The 27,901-nt window shown below is 48.9% G+C and overlaps 1 protein-coding gene across 1 annotated transcript in view; it reads left to right on the top strand.

Annotated features, from left to right (window-relative positions):
* The first annotated feature begins 5,425 nt into the window (after nt 1-5,425).
* Nucleotides 5,426-27,901, top strand: part of LOC147700504 (double-stranded RNA-specific adenosine deaminase-like) — a 131,970-nt gene continuing 109,494 nt past the window's right edge. Inside the window, exons 1-4 of the mRNA XM_086929652.1 lie at nt 5,426-5,739; nt 11,158-11,621; nt 16,981-17,158; nt 21,956-22,089. Coding sequence (XP_086785778.1) covers nt 5,536-5,739; nt 11,158-11,621; nt 16,981-17,158; nt 21,956-22,089 — 980 coding nt within the window. The 5' untranslated portion in view covers nt 5,426-5,535. The remainder of the gene's footprint in view (nt 5,740-11,157; nt 11,622-16,980; nt 17,159-21,955; nt 22,090-27,901) is intronic.

Below are 27,901 nucleotides of genomic sequence, written 5' to 3' on the forward strand. Positions count from 1 at the left end.
TACTTTGCTCGAGGGAATCTTTCCTTTTTACTGAATGTTCCGGGTGGCTCTTGAGTTTGAGGAGCACTGTGCTGGCTGTAGCACTCCTCGTGCCCATAAGGGGCTTTGTTTGTGTTTAGCGAGCTGTTTCAATAGTCTCCCCTGCTGGCAGGGAGCCGCGGTCAGCTGCTGGTGCGGCTCTCACCAGTGCACTGCAGTTGCACCTTAGGAGGCAGACTACTGTCTGTGCACTGGCTGCAGTGTAAGCAGAGAGGCATCAGGTGGTGTGCTTCTCTCTCACTGCAGTATCCCCTTCTCCTACGAGGACAGGTTTTGCTTATTGGTGCTTTTTACATGGGAGCTTAATATGGTGCAGGATCCATCACCCTTTCAGGTGCCAGGGCACCTTGGGCATCAGCATACTGCGGGTTGCGCTACCATTACTTTGTTCTGCCCGCCATATCTGGTTAAAGCTTTTATTCGATATGCAAAATATCTTGTAAGCGTACACAGAATACAGCATTTACAAAACTAGAAAAAACATTTTTAAGAAGCAATATTGAATGTACATTTAAGAGAGATAAAAAGACATGTAATGCCAGAATAAATTAGCTAAAACGAATTAAACCGCTATTGACAATCTCTTGCATCGAATCAACCAAAAATGCTTTAAAAATTTGGCTACACCACAAACAATGGTCAACTTAGCGTCCTCCTCATCCTGGTCTAGGGCAACATCCGAGCCCAAAGGCTTGAACGTGCAGTTCATGTCTCCCGCGACCAGGATACACGACTTGTGTGAAGTTGTGCTCAAAAGGCTCTCCAGAAGAGATAATACAGTGGACTTCCTCCCGCCCTTAGTCCCTCTGGCGTACACGTTATAAATATTCAGTATTGTTCGGCCCCTGGGATCTCTTAGAATAATATTTTGAATATCTGGACAGCCTGTCTGAGACTCCTCTATTCTGCAGTCTAGGGAAGCTGCTACCCATATGAGCAGGCCACCCGAGGGGCGTCCTCTCCCTGATTCCGAGATTAGTGCAGGCACAAAGTAGGAGGAGAATCCCACCCTATGTACCGACTCCAAACTCCAGGTCTCCTGGAAGATGCATATGGCGTGCTCATCAACCAAAGCATTCCAGTCTGGGAGGGCCAACTTTCTCGCGATCCCTGCGACATTCCATCTGAAAACCTTGAAGACACGGTCCGTCACAGCTGGTGTGTCGCTGACCGCGAGAACACTACTGTCCGCAGACCTCGCAGGAGGAACATGCGAGTTACAATCCAAAGGAATGGGCAGAGAGTCTGCCAACCCACTGTCGCTTGTAGTTAAGGGTGAGACTATTCGGGGTGGTGGTGCTGTCATTGAGCCTATTCTATTGCCAATTACCATATCTGTAACGGCGATTTCCCTCGTATCGCCCCCCTCCAGTCAACAACTCCCTGGCCCCCACGGGGGGTTCAGCCCGTTGTACCCAAGACCCCCAGCCCAGCGTGGGTCCCAGTTTTGGCCTAAGCCAGATGTACTAGGGCCCGCCCAAGGCGACATAGCAATTGGCCTGGGGTAAAAAAAGGTTAAATCCACTAATTTAACCCCTACCGCATCCATGCTTTTTATAGGGCCACAGATGGTGCTCACTACTCTGGGATCTTGAAAGTTTATTATTACACAATCCCCCTCCTGTGTTTTTTTTCCTTGGCCTACCCACCCTACTCTGCGGACACTTAAAATTAGCCCATCCACACCAGTCGGGATTGGCTTATTTGACTTAAGCCAGTGGATACACTTATTCTTATTCTCCAACTGGTCTTCCTTCAGTGGAGGAACGTTTACTAGTACGGCAACAAAAGGGTGGCAATCTGGTGGGAGATTTATGGGGGGGATCCGCCGTGGGAATTTGCGGGGGGCCACTGTGGTAACAACTGGGACTACAGGTTGAGGGGCAGTTTTGGCGACCGTTTCTGTCGCTGCTCCCTTGCCTTTGTCTTGTGTACCAGGTGCTTGGCTAACTTTAACCATCCCTCTGCTTGCCTGGGACTGCAATTGTGGTGTTAGTTTTGGTGTAATTTTGGCAACCTCAGAGGATGTTACTGTTCCCTTATGTTGGGGCCCTACTTTTGGTGGGGGAGGAATTATAGGTACTGGAGCTTGCACTCTGCTAGTATCAGCCTTATTTGTCCTATTTGGAGGATTAGAGTCCGCCTGTAGTGGCAAGGAAGCTACTGGGGGCACACTCCCCTTTAGTCCCATGGCCTGGTTCTCACTCACTCTTTTATGCTGTTTGATTGTAGATTTAAGTGAGAAAAAGACGTCGAGGGTAGATTGCTCTAGTTTATCTATTCTAGCCCCCAAACCCTTAACCGGGGTCAACAGGGGCATCAAGAGACTGTTTACCCTCTCCATAATGCTGTCAATAGTCTTGGGGTCAATAAATGTGGGGACATTAACAGCACTACAACTAGGGGACGGACAGTGATTATAAACCGTGGGTGTGTCCACAGAACCCCCCTCCACCCCAGCCTTATCCTCTGGGACCGGCCCCTTTGCGTCTTTCCCGCCCTACCCATAAGACTTTCTTGGTCACTTGTAGAGCGCGGCCTGTCTCACCAGCCTACCCTTACTAGAGCTGGCTGCCTTTTTGTTTTTGGCCCTTTTACTCTGCCCACTTGAGTCATACACAGATGGCGCCCCAGCTAGGTTTACTGTGTTGGGTACAGGTGGAGTTGGCAATAATATTTGAGTTGTACCTTTATTTGGGGGTTCAGGTGGATGTGATGTACTTGTGCCACCCTCTTCCACAACGCCACTAGGAAGAAGCGCAGCCAAATGTTCCAACCTATCTATATTTTTCCCTATTTCTACCATCTGAGGGGGGTCTACAGGGCCGTCCGGGACAACATGGGGAGCAGATTGGACCCGCTCACAGGCCGGTGACAAGGCCTGGGCTACAACCCCCAGTGAGGAGCGTCTAGAAGGGAGATAGACCTCGGAGAGACGGCGTTCGGACATGGCGATCTCCTTTTCAATGACCGCCGCCACTCTGGTTATGAAACGGTCCATAGTTCCAATCACTGGGCTCCCAACAGCAGCTCCCCTTTCGCCCTCACTCCTGAGTAATTTACCAGAACGGGTTGACATGGTAAGAGGTACACCTTAGGAAATCACACGCAACCCACCAGGGCCCAGGGCTGGATGGAAGAGACGTGGCCCAGCCCAGCCTCTGTCTGCCCCTGACTGCCACAGACTGCCCGCCCTTTGCTCGGGCTTCGCTCGGCGTCCCGCTGAGCGTCGTGCAGATCGTGAAATAGGGACGTTGCAGGCGGGGGGCGTGTCTGGCAGTGGGCGTGTCCGTGCGCACCTGTGGAACGCAGGGACTCCTGGACTTCTGAGTCCCTGCTGCACGCGCCGTTGGTGTTTTTCTGCTCCTCCCGGTTTCTAGCGCCTCAGCAGCAGCGCCCCTCACTGAAAGCCGCGGAGCGGGTGCGGCGAGCTGCGGCGGCAACAGTAGGACCCAAGGGCAGAGGGCAAGATGAACGCTGCAACCTCCTCCGGAAATGCTCCCAGGTAAATCGCTAGGTTTCTGGTGCCCGCCATATCATACATTTGTCAGGCAGGTGGAAGCCGGAGCAACAAGGTGTAAGAGATGAACCATCTCTTCTCCCTCCTCTTCCACGGCGAGGAGATGGTTTCACCTCTTCTAGGGGTGATGTACCCACTAACCCGGGCGGGCTACAGCGGCATGGTTGCTGCTTTCCTACCTCAGCATGAGTTAAGGCTGTGCAGCACGCATGACAATCCCCCTGTCGCCATTGTATTGTCCTTGGCCCTAGGCCCACACACTAGTAAATGAGTCACAACGACACAGTGTGTGTGGTTACTGAACTGGCCTTGAGCACGTGCACTTGGGCTCTTTCATTGGTAGTCACCTGACCTGTGAAGGATGGGCATGGGGGTGTCTGTGAAGGCCAGTCCTCAACGGCGAGGCTGGTAACTAGTATATGCTGGAACATTTATAGGGAGATAATAGGGAGAGGATGTGGCTTAACGGCTAGGGCAGCAGACTTTGAAGCTGGGGGAGCAGATTAGACTCTGGCGGGAGGCTCAAATATCCTATGATTCTGGGAAAATGACTTAATCTCCCGGTGCCTAGAAATGAATGTGTCTGTCTGGAATGCATTTAGTACTTATATAAAGCGATCTGATACCTTCGGGACGAGATCGCGCTATAAAAATACCTGCAAAAAAAAAAAGAAAATTAGAGGACGAGTCCAGCAGTAGTCTCAAGTCTATTCTCCAAAAGGTATACAAACACAAGAAGGGACTTGGGGATGTTTAGAGCCAAGTAATCCCTATTTCATTTTTTAGGCTTCTCTGGGCCGTCAACATTTTTGAGAGGTTGTCTCACCCCCGATTAATCGAGCCATGCGCCATCATTTGACGGCTTTTCACACCGGGGTAGGAACGATGCCAACTCAGCAGACTCAACACATCTATGCTCAGGACAATACACAGAGGCCAGCTTCTTTGGGGCTAGGCTGGGATATAGAATACACCTAGAGTATACTCAAAGTATTGTTTATTCTGAGAGTACCTCTGGCCGGTTTAAAATACTAAGAACAAATAGGTCATATGGTGACGTGCACTGGATCACATGACCTAAACGATGTGTTTTATTAACAGGTTTCAGCCTCTGTGTCAGCCGAACGGGTGTCAACTACGGGCTCCGCGGCACCTGCCCATAGACACACGTCCTGCGAAAGGTCGGTGCGGGGATGTTACCAGCCAGGTCCTCGCTCACGGCCGTAAGAGTGCAACATATGACTGCAGTGGAAGGGGCCGAAGGGTGCTCTCTCCACGCCCCCCTGAGATGCCCCCACCCTGCCGCGGAGCCGCACTTTCATAGCGCTGGGATAGTGTAAAGGACTGAAGTACAATAGATGTTGATGGCGAGTAAGTTCTTTATTATATTCGCCGACACAGCTCCGAACAGCCGCGGCCTCACATACCACCCGACCGCTGGCGAGGCCAAGAGCGATGCGGTGTCCTCAGGGACGCATGAGCGGTACCACGGTGTCTGCAGGGGGCCACACGGACGCAACATATTGAGCATTGTTGAATGAGGGACGCAGGGGGTTGTGGTATTCAACCCCCACGCATGGCCGCCCGAAGCTTCACTGTTGCTTCACAGCTGATGACCCGGAAGCAGAGCCTAGACCGGAAGGCCTCGCCCTTGGCCGGGGTGAGAGGTCGTCGAATGATGTCGGCTCCAGACATCCCCGGGGTCCGTGCAGCACACCGCAGCGGGGGCTGCAGTGCTCGGAGGCGACCCCGCCGCTCTCGGTGCGGCCGGCTCGGCGCCATCTAGCTCCGCACGTCTCATGAACATCCCCCGTGCCGCCACGCATCTTCTGCGCATGCGCCAACGGGCTTCTGCGTATGCGCGTTGACGTTCATACGGAGCGCGGATCATGCGTGGTACAGGATGCGTCTTGCCGTGCGCTCGTGAGTAGTATCTCACGTTCTCGGCCTGCGCAGCTCAATGCTCGCATATACGCATGCGTTTCAACTCAGTATTTCTGTTCTGGGCATGCGCAGTTCACTGTCCTGTCCGCGCTTGCGTTTCCGTTCAGAATGCCATGTCCTGCGCATGCGCAGAGGTCTCCATCGTCGCAGGGCAGTTGTTTAGCCGGAAGAGGTCGCAGTTTTGTCTCCAGATCCAGCCCCGGCCACGGGAGGACGCTGCGCCCCCCACACCGCCGGTGAGAGAGCCCCACCCCCGGGGCAGGGAGGGCGGGGTGTTCAGGAGCTTCTGGGGTCGCTAGCCGGGCTGCCTATATGCAAGGGAGGTCCCTGCCTCATGAATGGGGGGGTGGTCACTGCTTCATGTATTGCGGGGGTCCCTGCTTCATGTATGCAGAGAGGGGGGTCTCTGCCTCCTGTATGCAGGGGGGGGTCTCTGCCTCCTGTATGCAGGGGGGGTCTCTGCCTCCTGTATGCAGGGGGTTTCTGCTTCATGTATGCAGGGGGTCCCTGCTTCATGTACGCAGGATGGTGCCTGCATCAATTCATGCAGGAGGGCCCTGCTTCACGTATGCAGGGGGTCCCTGCTTAACGTATGCAGGGGGTCTCTGCCTCCTGTATGCAGGGGGGGGGTCTCTGCCTCCTGTATGCAGGGGGTTTCTGCTTCACGTATGCAGAAGGTCCCTGCTTCACGTATGCAGAAGGTTCCTGCTTCACGTATGCAGGGGGTCCCTGCTTCACGTATGCAGGGGGTCCCTGCTTAACGTATGCAGGGGGTCCCTGCCTCCTGTATGCAGGGGGGTCCCTGCCTCCTGGATGCAGGGGGGTGCCTGCCTCCTGGATGCAGGGGGGTCCCTGCCTCCTGGATGATGGGGGGTCCCTGCCTCCTGTATGATGGGGGGTCCCTGCCTCCTGTATGCATGGGGGGTCCCTGCCTCCTGTATGCATGAGGGGTCCCTGCCTCCTGTATGCAGGGGGTTCTCTGCTTCATGTATACAGGGGTTCCCTGCTTCACGTATGCAGGGGGTCCCTGCTTAACGTATGCAGGGGGTCTCTGCCTCCTGTATGCAGGGGGGGGGTCTCTGCCTCCTGTATGCAGGGGGTTTCTGCTTCACGTATGCAGAAGGTCCCTGCTTCACGTATGCAGAAGGTTCCTGCTTCACGTATGCAGGGGGTCCCTGCTTCACGTATGCAGGGGGTCCCTGCTTAACGTATGCAGGGGGTCCCTGCCTCCTGTATGCAGGGGGGTCCCTGCCTCCTGGATGCAGGGGGGTGCCTGCCTCCTGGATGCAGGGGGGTCCCTGCCTCCTGGATGATGGGGGGTCCCTGCCTCCTGTATGATGGGGGGTCCCTGCCTCCTGTATGCATGGGGGGTCCCTGCCTCCTGTATGCATGAGGGGTCCCTGCCTCCTGTATGCATGGGGGGTCCCTGCCTCCTGTATGCATGAGGGGTCCCTGCCTCCTGTATGCAGGGAGTCCCTGCTTCATGTATGCATGGGGTTTGTTTCAGGTATGCAGGATGGTGCATGCATCATTTTATGCAGGAGGGCCCCTGCTTCACGTATGCTGCGGGTCCCTGCTTCATGTATGCAGAGGGGCCTGCTTCATGTATGCAGGGGGGTCCCTGCTTCACGTATTCAGGGGGTCTGTTTCATGTATGCAGAAGGGTCCCTGCTACATATGTATGGGGGGGGGTCCTGAATGCAGGGGGGTTTGTTTCATGTATGCAGGGGGCCTGCTTCCCATATGCATGTGGGTCCCTGCTTCATGTATGTAGGGGAGTCTGTTTCATGTATGTAGGGGAGTCTGTTTCATGTATGTAGGGGAGTCTGCTTCATGTATGCAGGGGAGACTGTTTCATGTATGTAGCGGGGCTGCTTCATGTATGCAGTTCTCACTGCTGTAGAGTGGGACTCTCTCATCTCAAACTTCTTATCCATAGCTGCCACGGTGCATGTGTGACATTTTCATAGTTCAGTGTAATTATGACTGACTTTTCAACAACTATGAGTGACACTTTCTCCCGTGCAATGAAGACGAGGGAACCATAAATAAATATCAGATATTATACCCACTTGAGGAGCAAGAAACTCTAAGAATATTTTCAAACTGATACAAAGCACCAGTAATAGAAGGGCACTAACCTAGTGCTCAGTTGAATTAGGCTCATGATCATGACGCAAAAGTAAATTAAATATGGATTGGAAAAGGTACTAGTGACACTTATTCAGTAGCGGGCAGCGCGTTGCTGGACAGACAATAATCAAACATTGCTGGGAGTGTGTTTAATTCTTATATCACCCTGACCACTCATGGATGGCAAGTTTTTAGGAGAGAGAATGTGGACTAACGGCTAGGGCGGTAGACCTCAGAGCTGGGGAACCGGGTTTGAGTCTTGGCAATGCCACTCAATATTCTGGACAAATCACTTTATCTCCCCGCGCCTATCAAAATGAGTGTGTCCATCTGTAACATAACTGGTGCTCATGTATTGCGCTCGGATACCTTCGGGTCTAGTTCACGCTATATAAAACTCCACAAAAAAAGTTTTCAGACTGATTGCATGACATTTTGGTGCTTTCAGTGTGTGTATAAGTGACATACTGCCAAATGAGTGACACATTTTCTCAGGTTAATCAAAGCGGTAGCTAGTATTTTATTGCTTCTCTGTTAACTTTTGATTATGCAATGTAAAAACTCAGCTTCTGTAGTTAACCAGTGAAACAGTCAAGTCCAACCAAACGGAAAACCTTGCCATACGAACCAACTCCTGAACGTGTCCCAGATGACAAATACATGAAGATGTAACAAAGACAAGCTTGTGTCCCTACGTTTGCTCTACCTGAAATAGCCTTCTCGTAAAATGTCCCTAGTTGCGTAATTTGATCGCCAGAAAAACCCTGAAGTTCCTTCCACATAGATATAAACTAAAGGGTTCTGCTGAAAACAAAACTGCCCACCCGACCTATCAGCTGAGAGGCGCCAGCATGGAGCTCAGCTGGTACTATTAACCTCTTCGGTGCTCATGACGAGCCCAGCTTGTCATGAGGCACAGTGGATCTGTGCTCATGACAAGATGGGCTCGTCATAACGACTCCGCGCCACCCACAGACGATTGATTCCCCGCATGTGCGGGCGAAATAATCAGTGGGCGGGGTCGTGACGAGCCCAGCTCGTCATGCGCACAGCTCCACTGTGACTCGTGATGAGCTAGGCTCATCATGAGCACCGCGGCGCCATGCCCCCCCAACCCCGCCCACACCGTGGGGGAATTACCCCTCCAGCGAAGGGGCTAATCATTGAATATTGGAAACAGTCCGAAGTTTAGTAAAGAGCATCAATCGACCCTAATGACACATCCAAAGTACTATAACCAATACCCTATCAACCATGCACCCAAAGAAACCTCGTTGTAAGCATAAGCGCTATATAATTGATGAAGGGTCGCCTACGTACTCCAAGTTTAAAAGTGCCTTAAACCTATCATACAGAATGTCCTACATAAACAAACACAATACTTGAAAAAATCCCTATTAACATCTGCTCCATGTGTTACCTCTTTAATAGGCCGACCAGCCTGTGACTTGTGCACATCCTTGAAATCATGCAGCCTGATCTCGGCAGTGCCATATCTCAGTGTCCGCTGCCCTCTTCTCCTGTTTCAATTTTCCCACCTTGACTGCCCCTCCCGCTGACTCCGTTTCAGCACTGGAGTCCCCTACTTTGACCCCTCCGGCTTCTTTCACAGTCACACCCCATTCACATCACATTGTCTTCTGGCTCTGGCTCTTTCAGCCCTTATTATCCCTCTCTCTCATCAGCACTGCCTTTCACGTGAGGATCAGAGCCGCACAATTAGACAGATTATAGCGGTGCTACAAGAGGCTGCATGAGGCACCGTAGACGGGCCTCGGGGTGTCTGGATATTTCAAGAACTTACAGAGCGGACTGTGGCTTTTTTGGGTACTCCATTTGGGGGAAGCAAAATGGTCATGGATATCCCCAGAGGTGGTGGTGGGTGGGCACAGTAGGTAAGGAGGGGGCAGAAGGGAAGGGGGTCTTCCCAGAGACGCAGGTGTAAACCTGGGCCTCTTTAAGGCTTCCTGGCAGTGCAAAAGGCTGGCACATGCAGCTAGGGCTGTAGGAAGCTAAGTAGAAGAAGACTGGAACAGAGTCTTGACTTACTCTGTCAGCTGCTAGTACGATTGACGGTACGGGCCAGCGGTGACGGCTGCCCGGTCCAGGTTGGACACTCTGACCAACTCACGCTGCAGCGGCATTGGTTGCACTGGACTTCAGGGCAGCTCTTGAGGCAGTCGTGCAGCCGTGGGCACCACTGTCCAGCTGCAGTCACCGTCCGGTCCAAATGATTATGCCGGCGGGGCAGGCAGTGACTAGGAGTTGCCAAACAACCTTAAAAATATGCAGTTGAGCCGCCTACGCTGTTGGCCAATTAAATCATTACACTGAAGTCTCGCGACCGGACGTCCGCCTTTGCCGCAGTGTATGATAAAACATTGTAGCCAGCCACAAACGAAGCAACTCCCAAGCCTGACGCAACAGTAACAGTTCATCTAAGAGCTTTGGCAGTCAGTGGAGGTGCTAACTAGCAGCGCTCCGGCAGACAGCCAAGGCGCTCTGCATGTGTGACAACGCATTTCATTGCAGTGATGTGGACCATTGCACTGAAATGTGTTGGTCTAACGCCTGAAGTGTGGTACTTGGCAGGGCTGCTTATCAGAAGTAGAGAGAGAAGGGGGAAGAGAGAGAGGAGACTAAAGGAAATGGGGGATGGAAAAGAAGTCAAACGAGTAGGTTAAAATCACAGACTGTCTGTAGGGTGACCAACTAGAATGGGGGAACATTCAGGATTGTGAGTGTAAAAATTCTGTACAGAGGGTCAAAAGTCATGACAAAACTTTGGGACATAAGGAAAGTTTTACAGACACATCAGATGAGGTTGCACAATACTATATAAGAGAGTAAATAGACAACCACTTGAGAACAAGTTAAAATAAGTTTATATGAGGTTGAGACAATCGTTCACTTCCTGTTTTTTTCGGCATGCGTGCAGCTTTGAGCAACTATGCAGGTCTTTTTGTGGTATTTCTTATGATAATCTATTTATATGGTTATTGCGCGGGGTTGTTCAGTCTGATTTTTGTTTACAATTCATGGTCCTGAGCAGGCATGTTTGGTGAGAGAAGTGGTCGGGAAGATCTGCTTGGATAGACTTTGTTATAAGCATCTCATATCAGAGCGCCATTGTGAGATGTAAAGCGGCACACATAGGTGAACTAAAGGTCGGATTGCTGTGACAAACCCACTAGAGGGAATGTATTATGGGTGTTCCTGCAAGTGGAACTTAAAATATGGAATCTGACTTTGTTTATGGGGGCTTCACAGAAAGTTGCACTAACTGGCGGAAGTCACAAAGGGGCTTTCTCTGCAGATTTCTTCATTCTTCCACTCACTCATCCATCCATTCTCTCATTATCCATCCATTCACCCTTTCACTCATCGATTCATTGCCAGATGTGTGCTCCTTCATTGTTGTGAAATAGATACGCGTACGCTGGAAAGGGGGTGAGCGTTTTCAACTGTGATACAGTTGCAGCAGATAAAGTCATAGTTCTTTTTTTCTTTTCATTCCTTAGGAATTCGTTTCGGAAGGTTTTAAAATCCCATACATGGCTTTTCAGAGAGGACACCGTATGGATTTCCATGGTAAGCAGGCTCCAGGCGGGAGGCCGTCCGCTGCCTGGCACCAGAGTGGGCAGCGCTCAGATCCTTTCAGTTCTGATGGATCTTCACATGAACCCCCAAGGAAGCGGGTAAAGGGGAGCCCACACCGCTTCAATGACAGTCGTACTACAGATGATAGCCCAGAGTGGCCAAACGCATTGAGCAGTCACCCCGAGTTTCAATGGATGGCCAACAGATCCGAGGCGTGTGATGCCGATGCACCCGTTGACCTTGTGCCATATGTGTCGCCACTGGAGAAGCTGTTGCAGTGCATTGAGAAGAACCCGGTCTGCGGCCTGATTGAGTACACTCAGTTCATGTCTCAGCACTGCGAGATTGAGCTCGTGCAGGAGATGGGGCCATCCCATGATCCAAGGTATGTTATCATGTTTAGAGAAGGGAGTGGACTCCCAAGATACCCATTCTGTGCTTTGGCCAAGAATTGTCAGTCTATATTCTGAACAGGAAGCCATGATCTGCACCTCTAGATCCTATAACCCAGGATTGTGTGAAGATGGCTCCCATCAGCTTCGCTGTTTGTGTGATTTATTTCCTACTTCCCTACCAGCATGGACAGAGAGTGATACAGCGGTGAAGATATTGTTAGAGCTGTAAATTGTGGTTCGGTGAGGTCTGCCTGAAACGAGATGCTTCAGCCCTAGCAGTGTGGTCAGTGTGTGATACAGTGCAGTATACATAGGTGAAGCTGAATACTGCTTACAGGTGGGTCCATCCTGGTTCTGGTATGGCACTGAGGCTTTTATGGTGCTGTGGGCGGGGCCTCGGCCGCACTCGCTCAGCTCGTGCCTGAGCCAGAGGTGTTTACATCTCCTGGAGGTTCATAAATCTGCTCTCTGGGGCCAAATGCTTAATCATGTGGAAAGTAAATTAGGCCTTGGCAGGCGTTTACCGCTTCATTCTGACACTTCCTTATTCTGTCAAGAGTTTCCTGAGGAAAAAGTATTTGAAAACCTTGAATTTCAAGTACAGTTTTGAGATTCCATAAAATGTTTTCTTTTCCTCCCCTCTTTTACTTTTTAAACAACGCCTTACAGACAAACTTTGGGAAAGCCACCACCTCAGCAATTGTATTATAAAGGTGTCATCTATTGGCTTTGCCACTGCTTGTTGAGGGATATGGAAGATATTTCTATATTTCTTGAAAGCTGGCTGGTGGCAGTGATAACCTTGGATGAACTTCGGGGCATGTTGCTCTCCCCAACACCCAGCAGTAGCCTTACCCGGGGTGAGCAGTCAGTGCAGGTAGTCGCCATAGCAGGATAATTGGCCTGGATGAGCTGCCAGGGCTCTTCATCGTACTGTGGATGAATTGTACTGCAGTTTCCAAAAAACACACTGTGGTGTAAGAGTTGCGCACACACAGACACTATTGCGTGTGGTCTGTCCTTGAGTAGTAAACATTTGTGTTCATATCACTTCATGACTTTATTAGGATACAGGTTCATCAATATGAGGGAAGAGGAATAGCTGTCCTATCTGTTCCCCAGAACTAGATACAGTTAATCAAAAGTGGATAGGACACTTGTAACCACTTATACCAAGAGAAGTATTGGAAAACCCTCATAAACGTTGTGTATAACGAGAAGCGGTATATCTTATTGTCCGCCCCACACAAACGTTATGGCAACAATCATTGGGTTTAACAATTTGTGTCTTGCCAGCCTCACCCGAGGCGATCTCTGGTTTTTTCGTGGCAGTCTCCAGAGAATTTTGAGTATAAGTGGTTACAAGTGTCCTATCCACTTTTGATTAACTTTATTAGGATACAAACATATCCATAAAAGAACAAACTGATTGCAATATTAAAAACATACAAAAGTATATTTTAAAAAGAACACATAAAAATCCAGTACTATGCGAGCTAATAAAATACAATCATACGGTGTTCGAGTTATGAGCTCTAACAGCCGTTTTCAGAAAGACCCCCACACAAGTTATTAGCCCGTCCTCCTACAATTTAAGAAGGGTCCTGTATGCTTCTCTATAATATACATAGAAACAGCTCTTAAAATAAGGAAGCAAGAACAATCTTGTGTATTGCATATAAAACTTGCAAAAAAAGTAAGTTGTAATTGGGTTTGGCTTGAACTGCCATCATGTGGACAGGGAGTGAGAGCAAGGTTAATTCGGAAACCCAAGGGGAAACAGAATGAGTACTTGACAGTACCGGCCCTTAAACGAATAAGGAGGCCACGCTCCCACCGGCCCATCGGTTTAGTTAGATGGCCATACTCAGTGTTCAGAAATAAGGCCATACTCGGTTTACTGGTCTCTCTGGCCAGTCTATCCTCAAGCGCAAGCCCTAAAAAGCGCGTGCACAAAGCCACCAGCCGCCTGCCTGCCTGCCTCGCATTACCACATCAAAGGCAGCCCAGCACCCCTCCCACAAGCTTATCAGCGTGCGCTCATTCCCTAATTATTCACGGCCGGCCGGCCGTACTTTCAGTTTCACGACTGCCGGCCGTGTCTCCTTCCTTGTTCACAGTTTTTACCTTGATTAATCATTCCCTGCTCCGTGAAAAGTAGAAGTCTGTTTCACGTGTGCTTTAAGGTAAACGAGGTTTCATCTTTTGTACGCCTATGAAAGTGAAGCCTGTAACACTGCCCAACACTACCTCTCACCTTTTTTCCTAGTTCCTAGATTACAGGCAATTTAACTCTTCTCTATCCAGTACGGAGAGCTTTGAACTTCCAACCCATTTCTGCTCCGCTAAATAGAAACAGCTGTTCAATACGCACCTGCAGGTAAAACAATTTATCGCTTTGCTAGTTCATGCCAGCGAGGATACGTTAGTTAGGAAGGTTGTCCTCATGCTCTTTCATAGAAATGTGGACAGACTCAGGCTATTAAAACAAGCCAGTTAGCACTCGTGCAATATGTGTATAAAAATATAAAAGTTTTTTAACAGCATACGCACAACAGGCAGAGTTTCAACCCGGCTGAAGTACATTTTCCGACCCTCTACATCGGAAATGCGCACGACGATGACAATTGGCTTTTTCGGCTATTTCTGATTCAGGTATATGACAACTGAACGTGCTTTAAATTAGCTTGCATATATGCCATATATTATAGGGTAACTAATCATACAATATACACTGTAGGATTCTTTCAGAACTTGAAGACGCTTTTATATTTCATTAACCTACCGCGTGATACATTGACGCAGATTTTATCAGCATAAGGAACTACAACGTGGACTAGCTATACCTCAGGTATTTATATTGAAATAGTGGATTTTTACATCAAAGTCTTTGCAGAGGGAAAGCTTTCCTATCCCGTTTTTGAACGGAATCTAAAATGTCGAATATCGAATTATTTTTTACATATAATTTCAAGAAATAGCACGTATATTTCTGCATATGATAATTTCATCAATTAGCTTTTGATTTATAACAACCTTTGAATTTACAGATAAAGTAGGCTTGTTTTCAGATCTTGACCGGATTCACATCAATTAATCTTTTTTCCGGCATTTGAAAATATTATATATGGTAAGCATTGACATTTTACATCTTTGGTTAGTTAAATAACAACTTTAATAACCACAGCATCTCCTATACATAGGTAAATAAAAACTTCGTCTCTTGCCCTTTAGCTTTCTCAGGGTTGATATTTAAAGTACAACCAAATAGGTAAGAACATATTTCTTGATTAACTGAACAAATATGTAAGCAAACTGGTATTTGGAGATACACCAGCTTTTTTAGCCCCTTTTTAGGTCTTGCCTTCACAAAAGAGGCAAATGAAAGGAAACCCTCACCCCCCCTCACAACCCTCTCACCCTTACTCAGCCTCACACCCTCACCTTCACACACCCTCACCCTCGCACATCCTCACCCACCCACTCATCCTCACCCCCTCATCCTCACACACCCTCACTCACCCTCACATCCTCACCCCCCTCACAACCCTCTCACTCTCACTCAGCCTCACACCCTCACACACCCTCACCCTCGCACCCTCTCACCATCACCCTCCTCACCCTCACACCCCCTCACCCTCACACCCCCTCACACCCCCTAACCCACACCCTCACTCACACTCACTCACCCTCACACACCCTCACCCCCTCACCCTCACTCACCCTCACACCCCACACCACTCAGTGCTACAACACATATTGTTTTACAATAGGTGTCACGTTCTGCAAAAGATAAAACTATTGGCATTGTAAATAACAAAGCTATTAATTTCGCTATTTCAAAACAAGCACATAAATAAAAAATGTGTCCTTTACAATACCAATAGCTCAAACTTTCCTAATGCGAGACCTATTGCATTGCTGTGCTTCTCTCCCCTGCTGCACTCTTCTTCTCTCTAGAGATGTGGCCTAATGACCAGAGCTGCCATCTAAGTCACTTACAGCCTGATTCATCAAGCCGAGATCAGTTCGCAAAGGGCCAGATTCTGAGAATCTGGCCCTTCGCGAGCGCTATTTTTGCATTTGGGATTCATCATCCCAAATGCAAAAATCGGTAATAGCGATTTTGCTATTTTGCGATGAATTACATTTAAGGAATCTCTATTTGAGATTCCTTAAATGCAATTCATCAACCATTTACAAATTGCGAATTCGCAATTTCGGCCCGCTATTTACCGCGAGGTCAAACCTCGTGGTAAATAGCGAAAACTTAGAAAAATGCTTTTAAAAGCATTTTGCGATGAATTACATTTAAGGAATCTCTATTTGAGATTCCTTAAATGCAATTCATCAACCATTTACAAATTGCGAATTCGCAATTTCGGCCCGCTATTTACCGCGAGGTCAAACCTCGTGGTAAATAGCGAAAACTTAGAAAAATGCTTTTAAAAGCATTTTTCTAAGTTGCATGTTGCACACACACATGTCCTTTGGACATGTGTGTGCGCAACACCTGTTTCAATTTGCATTTAAGGGGTGCTACAGGGTGTCCTTTTGGACACCCCTGGCACCCTTAAAATCGCTATCTTATTTGCGATTAGCAATTTGCTAATCGCAAATAAGGAATGTGTAGGAATCGCAATTCTTTTTGCGATTCCTACATGAATCCCGTTTTGCGAGTCTGTAATAGCGATTCCTTATGAATCGCTATTATAGACTCGCAAAACGGGTCTTTGATGAATCAGGCTGTTAAATACAAAACATGTTGCATTCCAAATGCTATAGGTGTCACATTCGCGAAAGTTATAACTATTGGCGTTGTAAATGACAAAGCTATCAATTTAGCTATTTTAAAAACCAACAAATAAATAAAATATTTGTCATTTACAAGACCAATAGCTCCAACTTTTCTAATGCGAGACCTATTGCATTTCCAATGCTTGTTGTTATGGCTGCTCTTTAGCTGCCTGCTGTGCTTGGGCTGTTTTATTATGTCTGCTGTTTAGCTATGTAATGTGCTGGTGTATGTTTCCTTAGTCTGTCTGCAGTTTGGCCTTGGTTAATCTGGCTGCCTTGCCCTGCTTGCAGCTTTGCCTGTGGTGTGGCTGTCATTCTGCCTGCAGTTTGGCCTTGGTATGCTGGCATCTCTTTTTGCCTGGTTGTCAACTAGTTCTGCCTGGGCACTTCATTACCTTTGACATGAGAGATGTTTCGTGCTGGGCCTTGTCTTCAGAGCTTGGTCTGGGATGGCGAGGGCCTGTGTTCAGGTATGACCAGTGTTGACATAAGCAGTAGTAGAATATTTTTTATTTAATCTTTGTCTTTTCTTTATTCTCTCTTTTGGTGAAGATTTACAATGCAGGTGATGATAGATGGGCGGCAATTTCCAGCTGTCGAAGCCTCCAGTAAAAAGGTGGCAAAGAAGGAGGCAGCCGGTGCTGCTCTGAGGACCCTGCTGTATGAGTTACAGGGTGGAGAAGTGCCGGAGGAGGCTCCAGCGAGGGTGACTCGAGAGGCAGAGACCCAGGTGAGACGCAAGAGGTCCTGTGCTGATTCTTTTCTGTCTTTATTAAAGAAGGGGTCGCGGGCAGATTCTTTCTCTTTAACTGTATCCAGTTGCTACATCTCCTAAAACATACAGAGCACTTTGGGCTTAAAGTCCTATTCCAAGACACGGAAAGGATGAACCTACATGTGGTTTCTCCCGTGTTTCCTGAGGGCGACGCATCAGTCTATCACATAGAAGGTTTAAGGTGGTTGAGCGAAGCCGATCTTGCAGAAACACTTGTCAGAGTAGTACACATAGGGGCATGTGTCTTTTCCTAAATACGAAAGTCATGCTTCTCTTGCCGTGTCTTTTTAGTGTATTCAACCATCTATGGCCCTCTGACTGAGATCCATATCTTATGATGAGAGCCAACAGATGAGGCTCAACTCTCTGCCTTTATTTAAGGATGACTACTGTTCCCCCTAAATCAACCTACTTGTTGACTAAAGTGTGGTGTCCGCTCCCTCTAGTTCCGGGACATGGGCCTTTGTACCTGTACTTCAGACGGCAGATGCCCCACCGTGGGCCTCCATGTGACAGGACTGGGTCATTTGTACCTGTACATCAGACGGCAGATGTCCCACCGTGGGCCTCCATGTGACCGGACTGGACCCTTTGTACCTCAGACGGCAGATGTCCCACCGTGGGCCTCCATGTGACCGGACTGGACCCTTTGTACCTCAGACGGCAGATGTCCCACCGTGGGCCTCCATGTGACCGGACTGGACCCTTTGTACCTCAGACGGCAGATGTCCCACCGTGGGCCTCCATGTGACAAGACTGGGCCCTTTGTACCTCAGATGGCAGATGTCCCACCGTGGGCCTCCATGTGACCGGACTGGACCCTTTGTACCTCAGACGGCAGATGTCCCACCGTGGGCCTCCATGTGACCGGACTGGACCCTTTGTACCTCAGACGGCAGATGTCCCACCGTGGGCCTCCATGTGACCGGACTGGACCCTTTGTACCTCAGACGGCAGATGTCCCACCGTGGGCCTCCATGTGACAAGACTGGGCCCTTTGTACCTCAGATGGCAGATGTCCCACCGTGGGCCTCCATGTGACCGGACTGGACCCTTTGTACCTCAGATGGCAGATGTCCCACCGTGGGCCTCCATGTGACAAGACTGGGCCCTTTGTACCTCATGTGACCGGACTGGACCCTTTGTACCTCAGACGGCAGATGCCCCACCGTGGGCTTCGATGTGACCGGACTGGGCCCTTTGTACATCAGATGGCCGCTGTCCCACCATGGGCCTCCATGTGACAGGACTAGGTCATTTGTACCTGTACCTCAGACGGCAGATGCCCCACCGTGGGCCTCCATGTGACAAGACTGGGCCCTTTGTACCACCACCCTGGAGCACGGATGTTCAATCATGTGCCTCCAATGCAACATGACACCGGCCTTTTGTACCTGCACCCTGTGTCTGATGTGCCACTGTGGACCACTAGTGTAAGAGGATGCAGACCTTTTTACCTGGACCTCCACTGGATGGCAGATGGCCCACCACGGGCCCCACGTGTAACAGGATGCAAATTCTTTTATCTGAACCATGCATGATGTGCCACTGTGACCCCAAACTCCACACAACAGGACACAGGCCATTGTACCTGCACCCTGGATGGAAAATGTCCTCCTGCAGGTCTCAGGTGTAAGGGACTTGAGCCTTTGTAACTGTATAACTGGAAAACCGATGTTCTACCCTTCCCCATCCATAGCTGGGGTCCTCAATCCCTTCCTCTCATTATGTACAGATTGAATGATGTTGTGGGAGGCATTACAAAATTCTGGCTCGCCTTCAGGTTGTTGTCTGTCCCTGAGTAAAGAAGGGTATCTTCCTGGACTTCTTTCTTGGGTCCCTGCCCTAAAGTTTCAAGGGTGTAGAGTGAGCTGGGGACTCCACAGTTGCTCTCTCTAAAGCATGTCATACCATCTATAGTATGCAGACTTTCTTCCTGTAGGAAGGTGGCCCATTTTTGCATGGTTGCCCCCTAACTTTTTTGCCAGACACCCAATGCCAACTTGAGTGGGTGTGCCCTAGGCCCCTGCCAATCAGGTTCCGGGGCCTGTGTTCTTTCCCAAAATTGCACATTTGTATCCACAATTGGAACCCCTCTAGGTCACATGTAAGTCCCTTGTTAAAGTTACCGTTACCAGGACCTTGTGACCAGAGGGGGCCTTTGAGGGCTGCGGCATGTATTATGTTACCCTCAGAGACTCCTCACCTTAACACCCACACACTGCCTTTGCAGGCTGCATGTTTTGGTGCAGACTAAACTAAAGAGTCGACATGGCAGCCATTTCTTTGTGCCATGCCCACGTCCACTGCCTGTGGCATGGGTAAGTCACCTATATAGCTGGCTTTAAGGCCCTAACGGCAGGGTGCACCATACCACAGGTGAGGGCATAGCCGCATGAGCAATCTGCCGCTCCAGTGTCTGTGCATTCGCAGGCATTGTAAGTGCCATGACGCCATTTTGAGGATATGGACTGGGAGTTTAACTCAAACTCCACAGCTCCAAGATGGCTTCACTGAAGGCTGAGAAATCTGGTACCAAACGTCTCCGCTTAATAAACCCACACTGAAGCCAGTGTTGCTTTTATTATAAAATGCACTTAGAGGGCATCTTACAGATGCTCCCTCGTGTATTGGCTGACTAGTTCCTGCCACAGAACAACCACCAGACAGGTTTGTATCCTCGTGGGTTGAGAGCTTTTGTGCGCTCTGAGGTCCGAAACAAAGCCTGCTCTGGGTGGCGTTGCTTCACACCACCAGCTGACAGGAACAACAACATTTGGTGGTGAGCCTCAAAGGCTCTCACCTTGTGATATGCTGATGTGGGCAGCTCCAACTAGTGGAGATGCTCGCCCCCAGCCCCCTCCTTTCAGGCCCCACTTTAGGTGGCAGGACCGGCGGGAAAATTGGTTGGCAAAGGTGTAACCCCCTTGACCCGGCAAACCCCTCCTGTGCCAATGCACAGAGGTGAACCCCTCTCTGAAAAATACTTCATCTCAAATTAGAGAATTAGGCCAATATGGACAGTACTGTGCCCCTCCCCCCAAAGGGAGGTGGCACCTAGAAGGGTGTAGTCACCCTAGGAGACAGTATGCTCCCGATCTCAGTCACTCCCTTAGATATAGTATTCAACCCCTCCGACCGGAACCCGCTGAGGAAATCTAACCCTAAAAGGCACCCCTGCATCCTCCTCCCCGACTTTGGGGAGCCCGGCTGACAGTACCCAGGTGTCCTCCCGCTATATATCTTATCTGACCAGTCGTTGGTCACCTTCGTCCAGACACCTGTTGAAAGCCTGCAGCCTCTTTCCGAAATAGATGACCTCTATTAGCAAGTATTGTGCGCCCTTTGCTGATTTGCACCCAGCAGGCCCTGTGCCACTGGTGGTGTAGCTTTGGTGCTGCTTTGTGCCCCCAATGTCACTTCAACCCCCAGGGCATTTGCCGTAAGATTGCGGGTACCTACCTGCAAACTGTGCCCCTTCGAGGTTACCCCTTCCCTTCGCCCCCAGGTCTTTTGGATAACATTGGGCCCAGCGACGTCTGCACTTGGCCGCCCTAGTGCCGCTGGTGGTGCAGTACCTACCTGGTCTTGTACCTTGCCCTGTGTTGTCCTAAACATCCAAAGTCTGGGGAGGTAAGAATAGTACTTACCTGCAAATTGTTTAACATTGTTTTCCCCCAAAGATTGCACTGTAGTTCTATCTATTGCATTGAACTGCCTAACCTTATCACTACAAAAGCATACAACTGTACTTGATGAGCAGGGCATGTCTGTTTCTAAGCTCCCCAGTTCTATGTATGTCTGATTACCAGCTCTTTGTTATTCCCTTAGCTGCACATGAGAGCAGTGCATGTCTGTTTCTAAGCTCCCCAGTTCTATGTATGTCTGATTACCAGCACTTTGTTATTCCCTCAGCTGCACATGAGAGCAGGGCATGTCTGTTTCTAAGCTCCCCAGTTCTATGTATGTCTGATTACGAGCTCTTTGTTATTCCCTTAGCTGCACATGAGAGCAGTGCATGTCTGTTTCTAAGCTCCCCAGTTCTACGTATGTCTGATTACCAGCTCTTTGTTATTCCCTTAGCTGCACATGAGAGCAGTGCAAGTCTGTCTGTAACCTTTCAAGTTCTATCTATGTCTGATTACTAGCACTTTACTATTCCCTCTGCTGCACACTAGAGCAGGGCATGTCTGTTTTTAAGCTCCCCAGTTCTATGTATGTCTGATTACCAGCACTTTGTTATTCCCTCAGCTGCACATGAGAGCAGTGCAAGTCTGTTTCTAAGCTCCCCAGTTCTATGTATGTCTGATTACCAGCACTTTGTTATTCCCTCAGCTGCACATGAGAGCAGTGCAAGTCTGTTTCTAAGCTCCCCAGTTCTATGTATGTCTGATTACCAGCACTTTGTTATTCCCTCAGCTGCACACTAGAGCAGGGCATGTCTGTTTCTAAGCTCCCCAGTTCTATGTATGTCTGATTACCAGCTCTTTGTTATTCCCTTAGCTGCACATGAGAGCAGTGCATGTCTGTTTCTAAGCTCCCCAGTTCTACATATGTCTGATTACCAGCACTTTGCTATTCCCTCTGCTGCACACTAGAGCAGGGCATGTCTGTTTCTAAGCTCCCCAGTTCTATGTATGTCTGATTACCAGCTCTTTGTTATTCCACAGCTGCACACGAGAGCAGTGCATGTCTGTTCTAAGCTCCCCAGTTCTATGTATGTCTGATTACCAGCTCTTTGTTATTCCACAGCCGCTGCCGTCATCGTCGACTTCCGCTCTTCCTGTAAAGAGTCCGATCAGCGTTCTAATGGAGGTTGCACAAAAGCGAGGAGTAGCCTGCAAAGTCCAGTTGGTGTCTCACGATGGCCCACTCCACGAACACCAGTATGTGTAGTCCTGTTTCCTTAACGCTCTCATCTTGTAGTGTTCTCTAGTATTTTGTTGTCTAAACATGCTTCATGGTTTCTATTGTTAGTTGATGTCCTTGACATGATGTTGACTACTTGGCCTTGCTTTATTACTCTAACCATTGCTGGGCATCCTTTTTGGAGGGGTTCGGGCAAAGATAATGGTTTGAATTGCCCATATTCATATATGTTTCAACAAGACTAATACTGCCATTTTGACCTTGCAAAAGAAACCCTTTTCCAAGCCTACATCTGATACTTAGAAGATAAGTCGCCCCTAAAGTAGGCCCTAAAGGCTCAGAGGGTAGGATGCATGGGATTTAAAAAGTACGATATGCATATGTTCGAGTTATCAATATGGAAAGGCCGGCCTCCCATATTGTAACACTATTTTACCTTATTACTTTTATTAAGTACCGCTAAGTTCAGTTTAGAACTGCTAGGAGAAATAATAATTCCACCCATTTTATTTGTAATTAAAAATGCTCTTTAACCCTATCAGTGCTGCCGTCAGCCGCTGAACGTTCTGAGCACTGCCTGGCTGGTGCTGCGAACGTTCAACAGCCGACTCAGCCCCGCCGAAAAACGGCTGCAGTTAAGGCGTTAATGTTAATGTCCGATTTGTAAAATACTATTGTTGCTTACGCTAAGACTTTGACGTAGTTCCACAAGGATTGCTTTCCCACCCATGGGTGAATTCAGTTTGGTCCCTCGGCACTGAATGTGAAAGGCAGATTATTTTAGCCCTGCTGAACGCAGTACTCAATTTTTATTGAAATAGTTATTGTTTTTGGATTTCTAACAATCCCTATGAAGGGAACATCGGCCACGTAATGACAGTAACAAACCCAGTTGTGTTCACAATCTCGCTCTCTCTCCCTCTCTCTCTATCTCGCTCGCTCTCTCTGCCTCTCTCGCTCTCTCTCTCTCTGCCTCTCTCGCTCTCTCTCTCTGCCTCTCTCGCTCTCTTTGCCTCTATCGCTCTCTCTGCCTCTCTCTGTCTCTCTGCTTCTTTCTGCCCCTCTCTCTCTCGCTCGCCCGCTCTTTCTGCGCCTCTCGCTCTCTCTCTGTTGCTCTGTTGCTCTCCCGCTCTCTGCCTCTCCCGCTCTCTCTGCCTCTCCCGCTCTCTCTGCCGCTCTTGCTCTCTCTGCCGCTCTTGCTCTCTCTGCCGCTCTTGCTCTCTCTGCCGCTCTTGCTCTCTCTGCCGCTCTCGGCCCCTCTCGCTCTCTGCCCCTCTCGCTCTCTGTTCCTCCTTGCTGCTGTTAGACTGAGGACCACAAATAGTTTTGTGTATTTCGGTGCCCCCTCCGCCGACATGAAGTTGGATTAACTTAGTTGAATTGTCTATCTGTGGGCAAGACCATAGTATGTGAGTAAAGGTGCCGTTTGGTTGCAGCCTCTTATGCATTTGTCTTTATCATTTGTCCCCATATTCTGCAGTATACCTCTTGTGTAGTATGATCTTGGAAGGATTCGGAATTGTATGAGTTGAAGTCATGCTCCGCCACGTCCTTTTCTTCCTCCATCTCATCTATAGCTCTCTCCCACTCTCTCTTCAACTTCTCCGTGGGGTTCAGGGAGTTGTTGACCTTTTTTCTTTATTGTCGGTGACCCTTGTTTAGAGGACCTTTTCCTCTAACGGGGATGAGTCCTCTATGAGCGAGTCCTTTATAATAGCTGCTAATGCATGCCTAACTTGCATGTATCTGTAGTCCTCCTTGCCAACTAACTTGTGCTCTCGTTGGAACGCCTCTAGGAGCACTGTAGCCCACCCTTCCATGTGTTATCCAGCTTGCTGATCTCCATGTGATGCTACTTGAGGAACCCCTGAGGTTTACTTACCTCTGGGTGCATCACTGTCCATAATGGTGTTTCATTCGTAGTACTCTCTCTCATATCCTAGATACCTCATCACTTTTCTGTAAAGTGTATGTACAGTTTCGTTATGTGTCCATGGCTGACTTCATTCAAAGCAGTCAGATAGTCTCTTGTCCCCATAGTCTGTCGATCTTCAGGGCTATTTTCTCCGGTGGGACAAATGTTGCACCGCCCAGTAGTATTTTTTACTTCTGGAAGCTCATTCCCCCTCGTAAACCCCTCTCGTCAAATTGTCAAGGGCAATACGTGGCGTGTTCCTGTTCTAAAGGAACAGCCTGATCTCCACCTCTAACAACCTGAAAAAGTCAGGAGGCATCTCAAATGGTGTATTTTGGGGAATATTGAGAAGTTTGGGAACAATGACATTACCACTTGACCTAAAAATAAAGGCAGTGCCCTCCAGTGTTTTACCTCACTCTTGGACTTGCCTAGCACTCAATGTAGGTTACAACCAAAGAATTCCTCGTCCTCTCCTGTGACGTTTATGCTCAGATGTCTGAAACCTCCAGGAGGAAGATTAACTTCAGACACCTTCCCGTCATGGATATAAAAGAGATTTCTCCCAATTAATCTTGTATCCGGAGTATTTGCCAAATATTTGGAACTTGTGCAGGAGACTAGTCATAGTCATAATACAGAGTATGTTATCCTCGTATAACGAGATTCTTTTATCCCACATAACCTCCTCACCAATGGATGTTACTTGATCCAACCTGCCAGAGGTTCCAAGGCCACAACATATTTCATGGAGAAAGCGAGCATCCGGCTCTACTTCTCATCTCAAGCTGAAATGGCCGCGACTGAGTTCCATTCATCATCCTCATCCTCGCATTGCTTTCTGGGGCAATCTTTTGATCCACTGCCTGTATATTGTTTCTATCCCATACTCTCTGGGACCCCAAACATTAAGGGCCACCCAGAGTTGTTGAACCCTGTAGTGCAGTCTTAGGACAACAGCACTGCTGGCTCCACCACTCCCTCTGTGTATCCCCATCTGTAAAGTCTCCTACAAATGAATCTGAGCCCCATATTGACTGCTTTCCTTTGTCTAGTTGATGGTCCTTTCATCAGAATTTTAACTTCTGCATTAAGCAAAGATGTCGGCCTGTACGGATTCCAATCCATCATTCAATACTGCCACTATTCTTTATGGAGAGGCGTTGGTCATGTGGCAGCTGTCCTTGCTTGTCGGCTTTTAGAAGCATCTGTAGAATGTGAGGATAACATACTTGCCATGCTTTTACAAAGCTCTTACAACAGGCCTTTGCACCTTGATCATCTGTAGGAGCCGGATCGCCTTAGCCATCTCCTCCAACTGTATGTGCATCCAGATCTTGTCTGCATTATCTCAAGAGTCTATGTAGTTTCATGTCTTAGGCAGGCACGTACTTCTTCAGAGGATTTCGAGCTCATGGATTTAATATGCTTTGATAGTGTTTAACAAATGTCCCATCGATCGAAGGAGTCCCTGGAGCTTCCGTCCTCGTGCCTGTTCCGATTTGTGTTGCTCTTCTTCCATCCTAGCCATGCCGATAGCTTCCTGCCTTAGTTCCTACTGCGTACAACATCCTATGGGAGGCTAGTGCTGTTGCTAGTTCTCTGTACTCTTGCAGCTTAACACCTTGGCTGCTAGGTGTTTTCCCCCTCCTGTGCTGGAAATTGCCATTTTGCTGGTGTCATGACGAGCTCAGCTCGTCATCAGCACAGCTCAACTGTGCATCATGACGAGCTGAGCTCGTCATGAGCATCGAAAGGGTTAATACGCAGCTGATGACTATGTAGTTTGTTCCCTTTTGATAAGAATTCAGATTCCATTCTAAGTGTAGCTGCCTCTGCTTGTTCTCTTTTCATTCTTTTGACCCCTATTATCAAGAGAGAATGATCCAAGATCCCTCGAGCAAGGAGTCTTGCGCCTCTGAATCTACATTTGTGTGTGTGTTATGAGTGAGAACATAGTCTATCAATGAGAAGTTGTGTGCGTTACAATGGCAGGTGTATTGTCTACCTAATGGGTAAATGTGCTTGCCGCACTTGAGTCGAACCTATTGCATCAAGGAATCTGACAAGAGAACCATCTGTCATCCTTTCTCAGTGGGATTCTTCTACCCGCCTCCTCTTTCAAGACGAAGTTGAAGTCTCTGAGTAATATAAGCACCCCCCACCAACAACGGTATCAGTAGAGATCCCGGTGCCTACAGAGAGGTGGAGTGTACTGTGGGTACTATATACACCAAACAGAGATTTTGTGTCTTTCTATCTGTGTCTGTGCTTTATATCTTCCCTGCTTGTCTGTCCATGCCTGTTGTGGGACATACCATGTTGTTTTCCTTAGCTGCTGGAGACATCACGCTGCAAATTCCTTACCTTGGAATTCTCTGTCGCCACAGTGGATACTGACATTTTTTCAGCAGTACCCCTTTGCGATTCTGTACTGACATCGCCCACGTATGCAACGGCACCGGAGCCCATATAGCTCCTCGCCGACACGCTGACATCAGTTTCTTCTTTTCCGCTCTTACAACGCGAATCCTTGAATGCGTTTACCTCGGGCTCTTTATGGCCTACTTCAACGTTTTCATAGTCGAACCAGTGTGCCTTTTCTGTTCAAACCTTGTGGGTCTTGTGGACATCAAACTTCGTCCGCCGACCCTCACTCCATTTGTATGTGGTGTTTGGGGGAGCACCATGACTGAGGAGTGCAATTCCTGTCGTCTACTGTGACCGAAGGTGCTGTGGGAAAGTTGGATCAAGTTCCTGTTGGTGCAGCGATCAACGTTACTGCACGGTCCGTTCTCCGTCCCGGTTCAGGGGTGGGGGGTGTTCCTGTGGTCATCACTCTCCACCGTCATCTCACAGTAAGTCTTGATGCAGGCAGTTGAAGATGCAGCATCCCCTGACTACACCGCGCAAAGATTCCAACTTCCACGCCTCCTCCTGCTTGCCGGTTGAGGACTCTGTGCACTAGATCGCTCTGCCCTGGAGCTGGGGCAAGTGACCCAAATACGTGCACATTATTGCTCTCTGCGTGCCATCTTTGAGTTTCCCCCTTCCCCTCAGGTTTGATGGTCGACTCTGTCTCAGCACTGGTGCACAGCCCTTTGGGGTTCTCACCTTCAGAGCTTCTATCTTATCAGCCGATTCCAGCGTCGAGTGCCGAGCAAACGGTGCTGCCTATCTTTGACACCCTTCTTCTGCTTTCTGCGGAGCCCGCCATTGTTTTTTCTTCTGAGGAACACTGTTTAGGAGGTGATGGGAATGAGCAGAGGTTTCTGCACCCCATTTCTGATGCTGCTCAGCCTCCTGTGGACAGCTGGCTAATGGAACTGGGTGAAGCTAGTGGATTAGGGTCTTCCCCAGCCTCAAGCCTTCTTTCCCCTTCTGGTCTTGCTACAGAGGCTGGTGCCTCTTTAGCTGATATGCTAAAGGAAGTTGCTCTGATTTTGGATTTAACTCTTTCTTCTGCACAAAAAGCTACTGATCTCGTAATTGGCGTTTTCTGCAGGGCCAACCTGGGGTGGAGCCGGTGCTTCCCTATTGAGATGCCCTATGACATTTTGTTGGGAGCTGGGCTAAACCAGATCAAGGGTCCTGGTCGATCGATCTATATCTCAGACACCATCCGGCTCCTGGTGATCTGGCTCGTCACATCCAGTTAGTATGGGGGATGTTGGTTCTTCATTTCTTTCTCGATTGAGTATTCCATGGCGGTGTCCATGGTTGTCTATCCTATCTACTGGTCACACCCAGTGTGGTATTCCTGCTTCCTGCATGCATTATTCTTATCCTTTTTACACTGTTGATGACCGGTTTAACACCTGTTGCATAGGTGGTCTGTTTCTCTGACTGTGGGCTCTATGCCCAAGAGATTATTCCAGTATTTCTCACGCCTTCCCTCCCCTTCCCTCCCTTTC

The sequence above is a fragment of the Lissotriton vulgaris genome, chromosome 7, assembly GCF_964263255.1.
Source record: "Lissotriton vulgaris chromosome 7, aLisVul1.2, whole genome shotgun sequence".
Lineage (NCBI taxonomy): Eukaryota > Metazoa > Chordata > Amphibia > Caudata > Salamandridae > Lissotriton > Lissotriton vulgaris.